General features: G+C 44.6%; 1 protein-coding gene across 2 annotated transcripts in view; it reads left to right on the plus strand.

Annotated features, from left to right (window-relative positions):
- SLAIN1 (SLAIN motif family member 1) overlaps window positions 1-20,552 on the plus strand; it is a 116,282-nt gene that overhangs the window by 62,227 nt on the left and 33,503 nt on the right. The window contains exons 3-5 of one of the 2 annotated variants that reach the window (XM_073614348.1): window positions 6,169-6,318; window positions 8,139-8,288; window positions 11,544-11,897. In XM_073614348.1, the coding sequence (XP_073470449.1) occupies window positions 6,169-6,318; window positions 8,139-8,288; window positions 11,544-11,897 (654 nt within the window). The remainder of the gene's footprint in view (window positions 1-6,168; window positions 6,319-8,138; window positions 8,289-11,543; window positions 11,898-20,552) is intronic. The other variant, XM_073614349.1, reaches the window with a different exon arrangement.

The following is a 20,552-nucleotide window of genomic DNA, read 5'->3' on the forward strand; positions in this document are numbered from 1 at the left end:
ATGGCAATAACTTGCATATAAGCCTTTAAAATGAGGACTTTTGATTTTTCATGTTCATGTCCCATAGACTTTAATAGGGTTTGCATGTTTGCACAAATTGTTTGCATGTTCTGGTGCGAACCATGGGGTGTTCGGCCCATCCCTAACAACAATGAGTGAGTGTGTTCATTTAGAAAAGGAAGGTGCTGGTAAATACATATTTTCTACCCTCTTCCACCACTCTCCATCCTGAAAGTATCCCACAGCAGCTGAGGGGAGAGTTGGAAAAGCCAGCAGCACTTCATGGTGGGGGCCAACACAGGGGAAGGCCTGACTGTTCTGTCTCTGGGACAGCTAGCTAAACCTTCTCATCCCAATAACTGTAGATACCATATTTCTTTGATCTCAGTTTTATTAGCACAAGCCAGGTGAAACTAAGAAATAACAGAAATAGACCTCAATAAGTATAATGCATACAATACAGCATACATTGCATAAACAATATGCAATAGATCCCAAATATAGGTAAGTACCAACATTCCTCTGAGTCTTTGAGGTTTGGGGCTATCTCAGCATGACCATTCTGGAATATTTTCTCCATGAAGGAAAAGAAATGTTCTTTCATCTCTGGTTTCCTTTGAAGATTGTGTCTTAGGGAAGTGAGACGTTTATATGCTAGTTCTCTATTGTTAGGCAAACGTCGTCTTTGTGGTCTAAAGGGAAGAGGGGCAACCCAGCTATTAGTCCCGTCTTTCTCCATACTCCTTTCCATAACTTCTAGGAAGAGCCTATCCTCAATAGACATTGCTACCTGGTTTTCTTCCTTTGTTCTCTGGAACACTGTACTTCCTAAGTCGCTTTGGTTGTTGTCATAGGTATTGCTGTCACAGAGGGGACATAGGAAGGGAAGAGGTACAGGGTTGTTGTGTGGTAGCTCCTTCATGAGGATGTGATTTTGACAGGGTTGGAAAAGAGTAGGACGACCATTCTCGAGGGTACTAGTGAGCAGGTTATTAACAGATGCCGGTTTGTGTGCACCTCCTAGGCAAACATCACCTATAATGACCCACCCGAGATCCAGTTTTTGGGCATATGGGGCGTTTTTAGGACCGTTGATCAGTTTTCTTACTTCGTGGACTTGCAAGATATCCCTCCCTAGGAGTAAGATTATCTGAGCCTGATCATCTAGTTCTGGTATGAGATGTGCTATGTGGTAACAAGTGAGTCTGGTGAGCTGCTGTGTCTGGTGTGGGAATCTCTGATCTGTTGTCTGGCATCTGGTTGCACTCTATTATGGTCGGTAAGGGTAGGCATGTCTTACCATCCATAGATTCAATTTGTAGGCTGTCAGCTCTTCTCCCCGCTGTTTCCACTGTACCTGTACAAGTCCTAAGGGAGTAAGGGCTGCTGGGGCCTTTAAGGTTTAGAATGTAAAAAAACATAGATCTAGCTAGTGACTTTTTACTCTGATCATCCAAGATGACGTAGAGTTTGACTGCTTTGTCTCTGCGTCCTTTTGGATAAACTCTCACGAGACAGATTTTAGAGCAGGATCTGCCACCTGTACTTCCTTTGCAAACTTCAGTACACTGTGAAGTGATTGCTATGGCGTCTGTGCTAGAGTCTTTGGTCTCCCCGCCTTGCTCCTTGTCCCTATGAACAGGTGGGAAACTTCTTGGAGTAGGCCTTGGATGTAGAACTGTGTTGTGCTCTGTGCTGTCACATTCTGTACATTTGACACTGACCTTACAGTCCTTGGCGCAATGTGTGTGGACAAAGAGCAGCACTTGTAACATGTTCTTTTTGAGGAAAGCTTTACGATCCTTGATGGTCTTTGTCCTGAAGGCTCTGCATTCCAGAAGAGGATGTGGCATCTTATGTAGAGGGCAGAACTTAGCAGGGTCCCTGTCTTGATCTTCTGGCTGAGACTCTGCAAATCTGTGGGAAGAAATGTTAGTTTTGTGCACTGCTACTGGAGCTCTGAGCTGTTTAGGGCCAGAAGAAGTGGTATAAGACGCTGGAAAAATGAAGCTGGGGTCATCGTTCATTCCTGCTTGTCTGTCTGTCTACAAAATCCACAAACTCACTAAAGGGTGGAAAAGGCACATTGTGTTTTTTGTTTGTAGTTACAGCCATGAGTAATCCATCTTTCGTGTAACTCATAAGGAAGTTTTTGTGCTAAGGAGTTAATACCTGTAGCAGAGTCAAGATAAGAAAGGCCAGGTAAGTCTCCTTCTGCTTTAGCAACTTGTAACTCCATACACAGGTCACTGAATTCTCTGAGTCTTTGGTAACCTCTGCTAGGTATTTTTGGGAAGTCTTCTATCCTTTTAAACAGTGTACTTTCTATAGCTTCTGGTGAGCCATAACATCTATCCAGTCTGTTCCAGATGTTTGTAAGGCCTATCTCAGGGTGGTTTATATTAATGTCTCTGATCCTTTTGGCATGTTCAGCAAAATCGCTGCCAAGCCACTTTACGAGGAGTTCTATCTGTTCCCTGCAGGATAGATCTAGACCTTGAATGACACTCTGGAAAGCGGATCACCATGCCCTGTAGTGTTGAGGGCGATCACTAAATTTGAAAAGTCCTTTGGTAACTAACTCTCTTTTGGCCAGGAACTTGGCAAAGTCTACAGTAGCCTGATTGGCATTGGGGTAGGCTGCTGGTGTATTGTGGTGCGGTGTAAAGGCATACCTGGTAAAAGTCTCTTCTTTAGGCGCGCTGGGTTCAAACTTACAAAAGGTTGGCAGTTCTTACCTGTTTGTTGCATACACCTTTGGAGTGAAGACTGGTGTTTGATGCTTGTATGAAGGCTGGCTACCTTGTGGAGTAGAAGGTTTGGTTGGAACTGGAAAGTCTTGAACTCTGTCAGATTTTTCTTGCTTGCAGCGTTGGGGTCCCAGGTCGTCTTGTTGCTTTATTTGAAGTGACTCACTGACGTCATATTTAATTTCTTGTTGCGGGATGCTGCTTGGGTCCCAGTGCTGGTAGACATAATCTGACGTGCGTTGTAAAGAATATTGTTGGTCCTCTTCTAGACCTGGTATGCTGCTACCTAGTCTTGGCTCATCATAGACAGCTGCTTCTAAAGCTTCTGCTTCTGCAATGGCGGCGGCAGTGTCTTTCTACTGCCAGCTTCTCCATGTTAGCTTCTAAGATAGCTTGCTGCAATTTCAGAGATGCTTCCTGCTGGGCTAGCTCTTCTTCCAGGCGTATTCTTTCCTTCTCTCTCTCTTGTTCCATGTGTACTCTTTCTTGCTCTCTTTTGTTCCATGCGTACTCTTTCCTTCTCTCTCTCTCTCTCTCTCTCTCTTGTTCCTGTCTCTCACTTTTTCTGCATCAAGGCGGGCCTTTTCTTTTTTCATCTGCAACTCTTGGTCTGCGAATGCGGCCCTGGCTTTTGCTGCTTCAGCTTTTGAACGGGCGATAGCTGCTGCATTTGCGACAGATGACTTCGATGAGCTTGCTTGTGAACATGTTTTGTAATATGTCCCACTGTGAGACATGGCTGTGGGAAGAAGCTGTCTTGCTGTATAGAGACTGTTCTAATGTCGTTGCTGCTTGACAGAGCGTGTCTCTGTGTAGCGTGGTTGCCTGCTTCGCCTGCCGCAGGCCTGTATCTTTAAGGCTTCTGACTGTATGGGTACTGCGTAGCCCCGGGCTGTACAGACTTCCGAAGTCGGTTTAGCTTCCCTTCAGAGGACAGCTTAAAAATTTAATTGTTCTGTCTGTGGGACTGCTAGCTAAACCTTCTCATCCCAATATCTGTAAATACCATATTTCTTTGATCTCAGTTTTATTAGAACAAGCCAGGTGAAACTACAAAATAACAGAAATAGACCTCAATAAGTTATAATATTGCATACATTGCATAAACAACGATATGCAGTACAAGATGAGATAATAAAAACGTACTTTTTAAGTTCCCTAAGGGGTGATGGTGATAGAGAAATACATGTGGTGTTTCCTGAATGTCTTCTCACAAAATGGTGGCTGTTTCACTTCCTGCTAAGATTCTACCCAGAATTCCCTGCTTGCTGACAACGTCCTTAGTCACACATACAATAGACAATTAAGAACAGAACTTCAGCAATACCAAAAAGGAACGCTAGATGGAGCCTGCACACCACATATGATTGTCTTAAGTAAATTACACATTTTGCATGTAAATTTAACAACACAGGTACAAATAGGGTACAAATAACAACCAGCAAGACATCTGGTGGACAGAACACTGACAGTAGAGGGAATTGGCACTGCACATAGTGATTAGGGTTTGTACAAGCACACCTGGCACACCCCCAGTGCACATTTATGGGATCCGGTGTGCAGAGTCCATTAAGCAAATGTCTGGCTGACACTGGAGGGACACATCCAAATTCCCAAGAACTTGTAAGTACAAACCTGAATGCAAGATTTGGTTGACTGTTGCTGCTGTTTAACCCCTTGGAGCACTAATACTAAGTCTTGCCTGGACTGGGTTATTGCTTATTGTGTCCCAGTGCGGTCTATTCCCTGAGCTATTGACTGTTCTAAGAAGTAGCTGCAGAGTGAGAAGTGTCCTCTTATTACTGTGGTTCACTGTTTTTAGAGTTCCCTGTGCCCAGTCGTAGTTATCCAATAATAAACAATAAAAGGGCAACCCCTAGACTATTTGAGCTAGAAGAGTTAATGTTGCTGAGTTACTGGCTGCTGTTGCACATACTGGGGAAAGAACCTGGGAAAAATCGGTGCTCCTGCGGTAGTAATGCTACATTTGTTTCTATTTTGTTTGATTTATTTATTTGTGGTTTTTCATTATAAAGCCGTGTGCATCACATAGTAACTGGATTTGGTATTTTAGACACTAATACTGGAGCATTTAGTTGTACTCTAAAAGAGGCCCATGTAGTGTGAACCAATATCGATATTTAAAATTGCTATTGCTCGTTAGTGTAAATTTTATATATTATACCTTGTGGCTTTAGAAACAGCAGTTCATTCTCTAGCACAGGAGTTGCTAACTTGAGGTCTACATACCCTTATGAGGTCTAAATGATGAAGGTATTGGACTGGATCTCTGAATAGATAGTGTTACTAAACCCAGATTATATTTGGTCCCCCACATTACTGTACACAGAACATGGAAATGCAATTATTTTATTAAATATAAATTGCAAAATACCTTTTTTTTTTCTCATCAGCAGTCTAGTGATTTTTATCAGTTCCTGATGAAGCTTGTAGGAGTAGTTTTTCATATATTTCATACTGATCTGTCCTATGAGGCTGCAGGGCTCCTGACCCTCTGTCTAGACCTGTCTGGACAGTGCTGACTGGCCATGTGCTGATCAATTGCACTCTCCCAAGAAAAAAGAACAACCTCTCCAGCAATACACACCAAACTGGGCATACGTACCAGGGGGGCAGTGCAGGAAGGGGTGGATCTGTGCATACAAGATCAAGCAGCCTTTTTACACAATGCAGATGAATAACCCCTTAGGTTCCACAGTGAGTATAACACAAGCGTGCTTTACTGTATGTACAGACTGATTTTACTGTTGTTGGTTTAGTAACACTTAAAAAAAATAAAATAAAAAAAAATTGTAAACAGAAATTTTCAGATTATGTGAGCAAACATTGTTACTGTACCTTAATTCTAGGTTTTGATTAGACAAAACAGTAAAAAACACTTGTTGTATCCAGCCTGTATATTTGGTTTTACTTTACATATGGATAGCTATAAACTGAACAAAAAAAAAAACAGACTATTGACATCTTTTTAAGGCATACGGTTATCTAGTGGGACTGGTAATAACCAGTGCTATGACACTTTACTAAAAAGGTAGTAGGTGCTTTGGATTGGGCCTTAATGAGTGGAGTCCTGTCAGGACACAGATGGATGTAATGATTGATATTGACTTTAAGCCTGAGCCCTGTGTATTGAAGTTCCACCCAAAACTGATATTTTTGTGGACGTTGGGTTGAATCACGCACCAAATGCTGAGACATCAATGGTGCAATTCCCCTTCATCATTTGGCTTTATTGTGACTGAGGCTTTTGATTGAAAGCGAGATTTGCTAGAATACACGCAAAACTGAAATATTGGTTTTTGGGTGAAGTTGACCATCAATTACTGTTAGCCTGAACCGTGCGTGTTATGGTTACAAAATAAATACTAATCAGTAATTTCTGTTCCTTTATGTTTAGCTGGTCGCTGGAGGAGTCTTTTTTCCACTCCCGTTTCCATGTCTTTTCCATATAGTCCAGTTGCGAGACTCACTCCATATTTCAACGGTGTTAATTCTCCCAGCATCCTTAAAACCCCAACTAAAGCAATACTAACACCAGAAAAGACAGGTAAACCTACAACCTATTCTATTTTGCACTGAAAATGTTGTGGGTTTTTTTTCTCCCTTTTCACAGTATAATTGGCTCCCTGAATATATACTGTGTTGTTTTTTTTTTTTTTTTTTTTTGTTTTTTTTTTTTTGTTTTTTTTGCCATTGATGTTTTGTGGTTTTATGCCGCTGTACTTTTATTTATTTATTTTTTTATGGTGATTTTTATTTATTTTTTATTTTTTAGATGTTATTTTAAAGGCTGTAATGGATGTTTGACAATGTTTTTTAAGATTTGTTGGTTTCAATTTCTTTTATAACTATACATGACAGCTGTTTTGTTTTTTTGTTTTTTTATACCAAATGAAATATGTGACATTAATTGGTGTTAATCCAGTTATAATTCTGTGCATAATGCTGTAAAACATCAAAAGTTTACATGTGGGTGCTTGTGGAATGCATAATAGATCTTACCATGCGCTAGTAACAAGTTATATTCACATTTGTTTCCCACATGATTTGAAGGTAATTGCCTTCAGTATTGTCCTCTTCATTTAGGACTCCCCCCCCCCCCCCCCCCCCCCCCTGTAAATTTTACTGCCAATTTAGCTGCTTTTGAAGCAGTCTGTACTGTGTCCACATCTCTCTTCTTTAAAGGAGAAGTATAGCTAAAGCTATTTTGGCTATACTTTTCCTGTGATCCATTTTCAACTGACAGCAGGCTGAAGTCCGCAGTCATCTGTCATCGCAGAGCTGGTCCAGGCTCTAAAAAAGGTTCCGACCATATAATCGGGATCCACCCAGAAGTCTGGACTGGTACCTGGCTCAGCCTCTTAGCGATCCACAGGGAGGCAGCCTTTCCCATAGCCACAGTGAGCGCTGGAGGGGAGAGCAGAGAGCCGCTGACTGAAAGTCACTGCTCTCTGCTCAGAGTGGAGGGGAGAACTGAGCGAACAGCGGTCTTTGCTTGCTCAGTTCTCACTGCAGAGCCGGCGGGGGACAGATACAGCATCAGATAGATGATGCATCCACCTAGAGGTGTGTGTGTGTGTGTGTGTGTGTGTGTGGTGTGTTGTGTTTTTTTTTTTTGTTTTTGTTTTTGGAGCATAAACGCGTATTGTTGCTGGGCAGAATAAATTAACAATCTGGCCAATCGAATTAGTTTGTGCCAGGCTTTTACCACGTTTTTCTGCTGCTAATCTACTGTAAGAGAAAAGGCGAGACTACAGTGTGTATGTGGGCTAAATCTGTCTTCAGTGGATTGCAATAATGGAGAAATAGCATCCAAAATAATTCTGGACATGACTTTCATTCAGTCTGTGTTCTTTACTGACCAGAAATTAATTAGATATGGCCATACCTACCTTACACTAGACTGCTGCTTTTCAGTATGGATGATAAAACTGATGCACAAAAATGTGCCTGTATTTAAATGTGTTTCATCTTTTTCTCTCTTTTTTTTTTTTAATTTTATTTAAATTTAATCGGGATTAAAAGGCAGCAAAGTGCTGTATTTAATGGTGTAGCTAGAGTCAGTGGTCCCTTGTACTAAGTTTTGGATCAGGCTCTTCCCCTCTCCCTTGTTTTGCACCCTTCTTTCTAAAGCTTGCTGGGTTGGGAGAGCTGCTGTAATAGGTACCACAAGAACATGTTGTGCAGGGAAGCTATTGATGACTGATATGGGGGGGCGCGCGTCAGTCAGAACTTCATTTTATGTTTTCACGATTGGAAATGTAACTTTTTTCTTTCTTTCTTTTTGTTTGTTATATCCTAATACTCTAGTTTGGGGTGGTAATACATATGTATTATATATCATTTAATGATGATCTTGTTTTTCAGGCTACAATTTGAAGATCTCCCCTTTGAGCCCACAGTCTTCAATAGACAGTGAACTTAGCACTTCAGAAGTGGAAGATGACTCAATTGCTATGGGATACAAATTACAAGACCTCACTGACGTTCAGATCATGGCACGATTACAAGAAGAAAGTAAGCTTTTAAATTGTTGGTGTGGTAGTAGATACGAAGTGTTAAAGCTAGTAGATACAAAATGTTAAAGCCAAACTCAAGTAGAACCAAAACGACTCCCATGCAGCGGGGCTGTGTCTGTACTGCAAGAATTAACTACGTATATCTGTCTACGGAACGGTAAAAATATTTTACCTGCCTGATCCCTGCTCACCTGGCAGATAGCGCTCCCCATGCTCCATCGGTGGACTGTCCCTCAGTGTCTTTTTATCAAATGCAGGTCTATGGATCATGCCTGTCCTGATGACATCAGAAGACCATACATTGTGTGTATATACATACCACATAAGAGGGGGGGGGGGTGGTGTGCCACAGGGCTCTGAGCTGAATGGGTCTCTCTCCTACAGCCCAGAGCCTGCACTGACCATTCCCTCTCCCTCCTCCCTCACTTGGAGAGGAGAGCCAATCTGCTTCTTCTTTCTACCCCTCTCCTCTTGTGTGCACTGCAGGAAGTGTGAAGCTAAGCAGCTGAATTTTGATCATTCAGCTTCTGGGTTTCACACTTCCCATGGTGTACATACAGGAGGAGAGGGGTGGGAGGAGGAGCCGCCGATCGATTCTCCCATCTGTGTGAGGGAGAAGAGAGGGGAAACTGTCAGTTCAGGCTCTAGGCTGTATGAGAGATGCTCTCAGCATCAGCTGCTCTGCTGAGCAGGCACTTATGAGCACTGATAGGTGACACTGATGGGCAACATTGAGCACTGATAGGTGGCACTGATAATCAGTACATGGTTTACACTGATCATCAGTACCCTGGCAGTCTTGGCAGTTAACAGCTCTCCTTTCCTCACACAAACATTGTGTGGGAGGAAAGGACTGCCGATATCCGTCATGTCTGTTATACATGTGATACGCTGATCACATGGTAAAGGGCCGCTAAGATAGGCCCTTTACCATGATCTGCCGTGTCCGAAGCAGTCGCTGAGCAAGCTAGATGCACACCCTAGGGGGCATACAGGAGGCAGGGTTCTGGGAGGATGTCCATGTACATCCCAGGACTCGGATGGAAGGGGGAGGGGGGCTCAGGGGGCCCGTCATGGTTTTCTGCACTGGGGGCCCTGAAAGTTCTAGTTACGCCTCTGCTGTGCAGGGAAGGTGGGTGTCAGGACAGGTCTGATCATTGAAGGAATCGGACCTGTCACAGCTACAGAATTGGTTGGGCTGTGATGCCTAGTGTGGTCAATTTTTGATAAGAAGCAGGAATATCAGGTATTTCACACAAAGGAAGCAATACAAAGAGAACCACTTTTTTTTTTTTTCATATAATGTGAAAGATGTTACGCCAAGTAAATAGATACCCAACAACATGTTCTTTAAAATTGCATGTGGAATGGCGGAAAACTACGTTGCTTAAAATTCTCTGTAGGCGATGCTTTAATGCCTTTACAGGTTACCAGTTTAGAGTTGCTCTCGCTCTGATGTTTGTGACAATACCTCACATGAGTGGTGCGATTACGGTTTACATATGCGTGCGGGAGTAACATATGTAAATCTCTCATCTGGCCTCTCATGCAGCCGATCAGACACAGATCGGTCTGCTTTCTGGGGCAGAACCGGAAGTGACTAATTACTTATCGTTTCTGGGGTTACAGAGAGAGGAATGTCCTCTTTCTCTGTACAAGGCAGCCATCGCCGCCGGCCTACATCGCTCCTGGGCTCCACGATGGGGAAGGAGAGCCTGGGAAAGGTGGCGAGAGGGGGGTATGACCTCCGTCTGCCACCCACAGAAGTGATTGAGTTGCTAATTAGACACTCATATCACTTCTGCATGAAAGAGAATCGCTGGCTGAAAAAGTTGATACAGGGATGAAGCCTGTAGGTGCAGGCATCCTCCCGGTATAACCACTGAAACCTAAGGACGTCCTACAGACAAGAAATGGTTAAGGGGGCCCCCCCATGTGAGTACCTCTACTCTTTCACCAAAAGAAGGTCAAAAGTAAATAAATGCAAACGCAGTCCTTTTTTATTAATAAGCATTTACAGTGTAAACTAAAGTAAACAGTATAAATAAACCCAGTGACAGGTGATGGTGATCATTACTAATACATAAACAACTTATAATAAAGTTTGTGCAAAAATAGTCCATAAATGAGACTGGATTGTCTCAAACAAGGAAAGCTGAATATATCCTGATGTGAGATCTTCAAAACTTTCACCACACCGCGTGCACTCAATGTTTCCACTCCCCCTTGGTTAAAAAAAAAAATCACCAAATGATGCCTTGCACTCTCATGTTTGGCAAAACGGCATCAACCCTTACTGGGTTAGATATCTACCAATATCCAGACGTGACGCCCGATATCATGGACTCTCCATATATAATGAAACAAAGTGCTTCAGTTGTGCAGTATTATTGTAAAAAGATTTTTCTATTATTAAAGCAGCTTCATACATTGCACTCACATAAGCTCAAATCAATGAAACCTAGAGGCATCCACTTGCGGTAGCGAGTACTGGTGTAATGTGGTCTCACTGGACACAGCATGTGTGAACAGAATCTCACCAGCGAAATATTGTGATCCTCTCACTTCCAGTATAGTGTCAAGCGTGAAAAACTGGTTGCCATACAGCCACGTCCCGCAGTTTCGTCATAACGACTTACTCATTAAAAAAAAAAAAAGTCCCCCAATGTAAATTCATCGTCCATCACAACCCGCATGGGGGAAAAAGAAGCCGAACATGATCGCTTCTGTTGCTTGACACTTGAAGAATGACTGCTCAGCTTCCCCTCTGTCACTAAGTAAACATAGGGACGGAAGTCACCCGATGACCCCCACCCTCCTGACTTCACTCAGACTCTGCCCCATGACATCACAGGGATGTGGCCAACCGGTGATGGCACAGGCCCCTGTGATGACACATGCCACCCCTGAGACCCTGCCTGCGTGACGTTATAGTTGTGGACATGTGGCCTGGTGTACTTCAGGGTTTGCGGCGGGCTCTCCTTTGTCCCCCTCCCTTTCCTGGCCTGCCGGGCTACATGCTCTTTTAATAGTATGTTGATCCTTTAAATATGAGAAGGTATTATACTGTATTTGTCCAATACTTCAGCTACTGGAACGCAAGTCAAATGTTTATTTGTTTTTTTTATGCGTAGATTAGAATTTTTGGGCAAACTTTATTTGTGTCTGTCCCCATTGGGGAGTTTTTCCCTTTCTTGCTTATGTGACGCCAGTGTGAGCTATTGATCAGAAACAAATGGTTTTTGTTTTGCAGGCCTTAGGCAAGATTTTGCATCTACCTCTGCTTGCAGTTCAGTATCACGACATCGCTTTAGCCTTTCGCTATACTCTGGAAAGAAAGAACCATGTGCCAACAGTGACCAGGAATCTGATCGTTATAGTGTTGAAGATGAAGATGAAGACTTTGACCTCTTACCACCACCTCAGCCTCGACTTAGTCGCTGCTCCCCACTTCAGAGAGGAATTCCTCATTCGCAGACTTTCTCTAGTATTCGGGAGTGCAGGAGGAGTCCAAGTTCCCAGTATCTTAATTCAAATGGATATCAGCAATATCATTTTTCATCCCAACCTCAGACATCTGAACAAACACAAAACAGAACTAATGCAGGTAAAGTGACTTCTTTTGTAGTAAAAAATATATTTGCGCCTATCCTAAACTAGGCAATATATATACTGAGGGTGCTGCTACTATGATCGCCAGAAATACTATAGCTAATAATAATGTCGGAAGGTATAAGAGCGCTACCCAAACAAAGTATCAAAAAGTGAATACATGAAATTGTACATAATAAAGATGTAAAAAAAAAATAATTGCAAAAGAGTTTTTATTCCAAAAAAGTGAGTTCAAACAGTGTTCAGGATCAAACGGGTGAAAATCAATGTCCACTTGATGTGTTCTGCTTCAAATGAAATCAAAACCGCTTACCAGATCTGTTGGATCTTAAATTATAGAGATAAATTACGCTCATACAAGGGAATCCAGCATAGAAACACTCTCCTGGTAGTCCTCTGCACACTACACCTCCTCGATGGGATATGGCTGTTTGGATAAAGGATGTTTCTTGGATACGATTCATCTCTCTCCCGATCATTTCAGACAAGAGGGAATAATGGAAGGAAAAGACTTCATGATGTAGTACTTCATACAAGGATTTATTAAAAAATATGTAGCACTCGCATTCAAGAAAGTGATAGAATTCACATAGGTAACACAGCCGTGGCTCTTGCCAACAAGCTGATCGTGGTGACGTCTAGGGAATGCTGCTTCACCTGATGCATTTACCCGTAAGTGGCATCAGCTGGGACTGGAGGCTCTTAAAGAGCCTCCGGTCCCAGCTGATGCCTCTTAAGGGCAAACAGCCATATCCCATTGAGGAGGTGTAGTGTGCAGAGGACTACCAGGAGGGCGTTTCTATGCTGGATTCCCTTGTATGAGAGTAATTGATCTCTATAATTTGAGATCCAATAGATCTGGTAAGCGGCTTTGATTTAATTTGAAGCAGAACACATCGAGTGAACATTGATTTTCACCTGTTTGATCCTGAACACTGTTTGGACGCACTTTTTTGGAATAACTTTTTTCTTTTGCAATTATTATTTTTTTATTGTTATCTTTATTTTTTTATCATATACAATTTTATGCATTCACTTTTTGATACTTTTTTGTTTTTGGGTAGCGCTCTCATACCTTCCGACAAAGTAATTTCTTTGCGTACCATTTTTGCTATTTCAAATCTTCTGTATTTTAAGAATGTGTCAATTTCTAGCCAACTTGGTAGTTTCAACAAAATTTAAGCCACTTCTTTTTTCTGATTATCCAGTAGGCTTTGGTTAATCATTAAGACATTCAAGACAATCATTGGGCTATGTGCAGCTACGATCAGATTGCACACTGGCAAAAAAGCTGATGGTACATACCCCATATAACCTCTTCCACTGTCAGCAAGCCTTAGTTTTTTTGCTTATGTCCCTAGGCAATGGACCTCTTCTCTCTACGGAGAGGCTTCTCTTCTTGCATGGAAGTTTTCTCTAGTCATCTTCCAGGACGGCATAACCTGAGAGATGACTGGTCCACCTGACAGGAAACACAATCAACATACAAGGTTAAAAGGCCCCTCCCTTCCCCCTGCACCTCAGTTCTTGATTGTGTTTCCCGGCAGCGAATCGTTTGTTGTTTTTTCTCAAACCTGAAGCTGGTAGCAGATGGTCCCCCCCCCTGAGGGCTGGACGCCAAAGCCGGAGAGGGTGGCGGGTCCAGCCAGGGCCCTGTCCTTCTCAGGGGGTCCCCCAATGGCTGGGGGAGAGAGTCTTCCCCGGCAAGGAGCCTCCCGGGTACAGAGGGGTATCCCGAAACTCCTGTGAGCACATACCTCATGCTTTTACCTTCCACCTAGTCAGGTACGGAGGTGATGAAGGAACTGGGGCTCAGGCTGGTGACTAGCCCGCAGAGGGGGTAGAGGACGCCAGCCAGGTCGGTACCTAGATGCTTTGTAGGGCTGGTGGACGTCCTGGACTTTCATAGGGAACGCTGAAGCTCCTGTGTATGGAGGAAGCATTCCGGCCGGGTGGAGTAAGATGACGGTGTTTCCGGTTCCGGGCGCTGTGACTTCTGACTTCCGGTCTATGTCAATATGGCGGATGCAGACACTAGAGGCCAAATTCCCCCCTCAGACAGCGGCTCTCCAACAAAATGGAGTGGATCACCGGTGTGTAGGAGATAGACACTCGGCGCTCCAGGGAAAAGCAGGAGGCCTCACGATTTTCCTCTCTTGAGATCAGAAAACCTCGCAAAGCAGGAGATGTGGATGGAGAGGAGATAACAGCTGCACCCTTAGCCCAGGAAGAGGCACAGGTGGTGAGTCCTCTTCTGTTTTGAATGTGGTAAAGTAAGAGGGGTCTTACCTACACCATGGAGGGGGGGAGCGACACAGAAAGTCTTGGGAAACTGGTTAAAGTTTGGACTTTGTCTTTTTGTCTCCCTAGATCCTGGCGGCTCTGCTCAGGGGGCTCACAAGGTGAAGGGTAAAAATCCCCCTCCTCCCAGGTCAAAAAGATGTGGGAACTGTAATGATAAGCTCCCACAGGACCATGTGAAACCTTTTTGCTATAGGTGCATACAGAGACTGTCTAGTAAGGAAACCTTATGAGGGACTTCCTTGCGGTACAGTCAGAGATGCTTTCTACCCTTCAGTCTATCAAGACAGCTATAGTACCTAAGGCGAATGATAGAGAAATCCTGTCCTCTAGAGAAGGCACTTCCTCTCAAGAAGGTTTTTCAGACAGGGGTCAGAAAACCTTGCAAAGACCCCCTTCCTCTGTCGCTTCGGGAGTTGAGGAGTTTGAGGACCCAGAGGAATCAGAGGAGGACTCATTAGAGGAAGGGGAAGACACAGACGCTGACAGCCAGGATAGTGACAGTCCTAGAGCTAGTAGCCACCTCTTTCCCTTGGAAGACATGGGACAATTACTTAGGGCGATCTATGTCTCTGAGGATATCCCAGAACCTACGGTTCAGGCGTTGGCCCGGGACAAGATGTACAGGGGTTTGGGAAAGCCTCAGTCCAGGGTGTTCCCAGTTCATCAGGCCCTAAAGGAGGTGATTTTGAAAGACCCAGAAAGAAAGGTTCTTAGACTCAAAACTTGGAAGAGAAGGTTTCCTTTTGGGGAGGAAGAAGAACAAAAATTCTTTAAAACCCCCAAGTTAGATGTTTCTAAAAAATCTGACTTGTCTTTTGAGGATTCAGGGAACCTAAAAGACCAAATGGACAGAAGGGCGGAGACGCTTATGCGCAGAGCATGGGATTCCAATGCAGCTGCCATGGCTCCTGCTTTGGCGTCAGCATGCGTGGCAAGAAATGTGGACGCATGGTTAGGCAGACTTTCCAACCATGTTTCTTGTGGGAGTGATTCTAAGGAAATTACAGATTCGTTAGAAATAATAGGTAAGGCTGTGGCATATTTGGGAGTCTGTCAGGAACACAGCCAAATCTGCGGCCCTCCTTAACTCTGCAAGAAGGGCAGTCTGGGTCAAATCATGGGAAGGGGACCATATGTCTAGATCAAGGCTATGTGGTTTGCCCTTTGAAGGTTCACAACTCTTTGGACCTGGCCTGGATCAGGTGCTGTCAAGGTCAGCAGAAAAGGGAAAAAAGTTCCCGGTTAAAGCTAAAGGAGAAAGGGGCAGGAAGTTTTTTCGTCCCCCCTCTAACCAGGGTCAATGCAAAGAAAAAAAGGATGCGAATAGAGGGTGGGGAAAGGGAAAGAGCGCACAAAAAGGTAGTCTGCTCTTTTCTGGACCTAAAGATGCCACCAAGCAGTCTAAGTGATGCCAGCATCAGGGTAGGGGGGAGATTGTCTCACTTTGTCCCTCAGTGGAAGAGGATCTCCGAAAGCCCCTATATCTTGCAGATTGTAACAGAGGGATATCGTCTGGAACTTCTCTCCCCTCCCCCTCAAAACTTTTTTCTGACACGTCTCCTAAAGGAAACTTCAAAAGCTGCAGGGCTGTTGGACAGCTTGCAGGGATTGGCGTTCCAAGAGGTGATCATGTGTTTGTCGTTCAAAAACTATCAGGGAAATTTCACCTGATATTAAATCTCAGGAAGGTGAACAGGTTTTTGCGACAAAAGAGCTTCCGGATGGAGAGTATATACATGGTGCGCAGGTATCTATTAAAGGGTGCGTTCTTAGCCACGATAGATCTGAGGGATGCTTACCTTCATATCCCGATCACCGGGGAACACCAGTCCCTGCTGAGATTCGCAGTCCTTACGAGCGAAGGGATTCAACATTGGCAATTCCGAGCTCTTCCCTTTTGGATTAGCTGCAAGCCCAAGGATCTTCACAAAGGTCCTGGCGGAGGTTGTAGCTTACCTACACCTACAGGGGTTGTCCCTTATACCCTACCTAGACGACATTTTGGTATACGGGCAATCCCTAGAGCAGGTGAAAGTAGACGTAGGCAGAGTGATTTTCACTCTGGAGTCCTTGGGCTGGATAGTAAACAGAGAGAAATCTTCTCTGGCACCGTCCCAAATAAAAGTATTCCTGGGATATCTGGTGGATACAGAGGCTCAGAAACTGTTTCTTCCAGAGGAAAAATGATTAAAGGTGGTTACAGCAGTATCCTCTTTAAAAGAACCCAGGGAGTACTCTCGCAGGCATATCATGAGGGTTCTAGGTCTAATGACCTCATGTATCCCAGCGGTACCCTGGGCTCAGCTCCACTCCAGGGAGCTGCAGTTCTTCCTTTTGTCCTCCTGGGACAAAAGGAGAGCGTCTTTAGAGGGAAAGGTGTCTATCCCAACAAGAGTAAGGACTTCCCTAGATTGGTGGCTGGATCAGGACATGCTCAGGTCGGGTCTACCCTGGGACCAGTGGAATCCCACAAGAATCACTACCGAAGCAAGCGCCTGGGGTTGGGGCGCTCACCTGGGGGATATCCAGGCACAGGGGGCCTGGACTCCTTCTCAGGCAGGGGCATCCTCCAACCACAGGGAACTCCTGGGGGTGGGCCAGGCGTTGGTAGCCTTTGGGGACAGGATTCTGGGCTTAGAGATCCAGGTCTTGTCAGACAATGTGACAACGGTCTCTTACCTAAATCGTCAGGGGTGCATCAGATTCAGGAAGTCTAGTCCTGAACATCTTAAACTGGGCCGAAGAGAATCTTCAGTCCATATCGGCGGTTCACATAAGAGGTGGCAGACTTCTTAAGCCGGCAACGTATCCTCCAAGGGTAATGGGAGTTAAATCAGGAGGTCTTTCTCCGGATAAGTCAGTAGTTCGGGATCCGGAGACCATTTTGCCCACAGAGGGAAAAAAAAGTGGATTGTTTTTTCTCTCTCAACAGAGAAGGGGGATCTCAGGGAGTGGACGCTCTGTCTCAGTACTGGGACTTCCATCTAGCATACGCCTTTCCCCCACTAGTCTTAATACCACGGGTCATACAAATATTGGCCCGCTCAGATTGCGGACTGATCCTTATAGCCCCATGGTGGCCAAAAAGGACCTGGTTTGCCACTCTCAAAAAGTGGTCATTTTCTGCTCCGCTCCGTCTTCCAACCAGACGAGATCTTCTACAGGGGCCAGTCCTCCACCCGACCAGGGATTCCTCAATCTGACGGCATGGTTCTTGAGGAGGAGATCCTTAGGGGCAAGGGTTGCTCTGATAGGGTAATTGAGACCCTCTTGGGCAGCAGGAAGCTGGTCACCAGGAGAATCTACTCCAAGGTTTGGAATTGCTTCTCACATTGGTGCCGGGATAAGGAGGTGTCTTATCCTTCGGTACCAGTGGTACTAGAATTTTTACAAGCGGGGGTGGATCAGGGGATTTCCCCGAACACCTTGAGGGTACAGATAGCAGCGTTATCTGTATTCTTGGATCAGAGGCTTGCACTAGAACCTCTGATTAAGAGATTTCTTCTGGCAAGGGAGAGGTTAACCCCTGACAGGGTGAATGTATTCCCTCCGTGGAATTTATCTCTGGTTTTGGAGGCGCTGACGAAAGCGCCCTTCGAACCAGCGCAAGAGATTTCAGTTAAGTTTTTGACTCTTAAGTTAGCGTTTCTGTTGGCCATAACCACGGCCAGAAGGGTGAGCGACCTACAGGCCCTGTCAGTTAAGGAGCCTTTTCTGTTGATTCTGGAGGATAGAGTGGTTCTTAGACAGGACCCACTATATCTTCCCAAGGTCGCATCTAAGTTTAATAGATCTCAGGAGATCATTTTACCCTCCTTCTGTGATAATCCAAAAAATGAGAAGGAGAGGAAATTTAATTTATTAGATGTCAGGAAATGTTTGTTGACATATCTAGATAGAGTAAAGGACTACAGAAAGTCGAATCATCTTTTAGTTTTATTTAGAGGCCCTAGAAAGGGAGGGCAGGCATCTAAATCTACTGTGGCTAGGTGGATTAGGCAGACAATAACATTGGCCTATGAACAGACCGGTTCCCCAGTACCAGGGAACCTTAAGGCCCACTCAACAAGATCCTTGGCGGCCTCTTGGGCAGAGCCAGCTGGGGGCTCGATAGAACAGGTCTGTCTCACAGCCACTTGGGGCGAAGCAGGATACATTTTTGAATCACTATAGAGTGGAACTGCTGTCGCCCCAGGATCTGACATTTGGAAGAAAGGTGCTACAAGCGGTGGTCCCGCCCTGAGGTAGGCCTTTTAACACCTTGTCCATCCTCTCAGGTTATGCCGTCCTGGAAGATGACTAGAGAAATTTGACAGTTACTTACCGATAACTGTTTTTCTAGGATATCTTCCAGGACGGCAGGCCTACTTCCCAACCATGTTTTAATATAAGTACTACGGGAAGAGTTTCTCTCTGTCACCCGGATAACCTATTACTTTGGGAGAACTGAGGTGCAGGGGGAAGGGAGGGACCTTTTAACCTTGTATGTTGATTGTGTTTCCTGTCAGGTGGACCAGTCATCTCTCAGGTTATGCCGTCCTGGAAGATATCCTAGAAAAACAGTTATCGGTAACTAACTGTCAATTTTTTTTTTCTTCCTGGATGAAGTGTGTGTGTGTCCTGGAACACTCGCTGAGCCCTGTGTGCCCGTGTCTTTCCTTTTTTGAATGTGGTTGCCGAGCCTGTAACATCTCCTCCTTATCTCCTCTATTGGGCACATAGGTGATCTGGATTGCTACGACCTACAGGTAGCTGACACCCAAGGTATTTCCCTCCCTCCATTATTGCTGTGGAGATGTAAGCACCCCTCTGGAGGGAAAAATTCAAGAACATGGCAGGTCATGAAATGGCACGTCATAAAAAGAAAAGGGGTCAAATGAGCTTTTAAATTCAGGCTCCATTTTCTAGTTTCCCCTCTTTTCAGCCTCCCATCTTAAACGTAGTTTTTGATTTGGCTCTTGAACCAGACACAAATCCTGAGGAGGAGGCAGCATATGTTGAGGGGGAGGATCCCTCGTTCTCCGGGGCATCAGATCAGGAAGACACCCCTATGCTGAGATTTCCACCAAGCTAAAAAAAAACTAAAGCTACTCTTCTTTACATTGTATGTTCTTGCTTAGTGTTGTGAAGACCCCTTGGTCTGCTCACACCAGGGTGTCAAGTATGGGGTGACTCAAATTCCTTAAACCAGCCAAGACCTTTTGGATCCACTGGTATAACATGTTATGTGTTGTATGGGGACTGTCCTCAATTGGGGACTTTTTTTTTTTCTCCTACAAAACATTTTGTCCAATACTATTTTATTGATGACCGTTTCCTTTAAGTGTGTACATCCAGTGGTAGATCCTGCTTTAATAAGACCCTCTTGACCCCTGTGGAAGATAATTCTGTGTTCAAGGATCTAAAAGATTAGAGGCACTACCTAAGCTTTCTTTTCCCTGACCAGGCCCTATCACGCAATCTGCAGTTCTTGATCCCATGATCTTAATTCAGTCCTTATGGTTGTTTTTGTCCAGTCAGTTGGACCTGTCACCAATGGCCAAATGTTGCATGAATAAACTGCGCTAACATATTATTTTTGGGATGTTTTCAAGTGAAAAGCATGAAACATCCCAAAAAATGAAATAAGTCATATGTGTGTAGCACTAACTCGGTGGAGCCGCTGGTTTAAAGCGGGCTGTTACCTTCAGTCTCGATACCTCTGTTTCACCGGCACCGGGTCTAGGGTCCCGTTGAGTTTACCTCTGGACGATATAAGCACCAAACACTTGAGTATATTTTCCAATGCTTTAATGAACAAGTAATAACAGAAGTAGCAGGAAAGAGGCAGAAGGAAAGTTGCAGGGAAGCTCGAATACCTTTCCGTAGTATTCTTTAGAACAATCTTTGGAATTGAACACCTGTAGTTGAATGCACTCCCCTTGTGGGATTCAATCTTTGCCCGCCTGGATAGGCCTCTCTCACTTGCCTAGCAGCCAGTATGTAGCACGAACAAAAGTCTCTGCCACAGACTTGTTTGGAATAAAACCCGTACGATCCTTTGCCACAGGATGTATTGGTTTGCGATAAATGTCAGACACAGTACTTGAACCTTTAAGCCAACCCGGCAGTACTATGCAGTAAGATTACTTCAGGATACGTCCTCCAACCGAGTCACCAGGCCCCTCTCCAGACCAGCACTCTGTATGATCCTTCCATGACGGGTCCTCCCCTGGGATCTCCTCGGTTGTCCAGCTTCTTCACTCAGGATAGACAGCTCAGGACCATTCCTCTGCTGCTGTGGTAGGCCCCAGACAGGCTTCTGGGCCCACCCACACGCCGCAGCGACATGGTCCTCCGGAACGGA

This window comes from Aquarana catesbeiana, linkage group LG02 (assembly GCF_042186555.1).
Source record: "Aquarana catesbeiana isolate 2022-GZ linkage group LG02, ASM4218655v1, whole genome shotgun sequence".
NCBI lineage: Eukaryota > Metazoa > Chordata > Amphibia > Anura > Ranidae > Aquarana > Aquarana catesbeiana.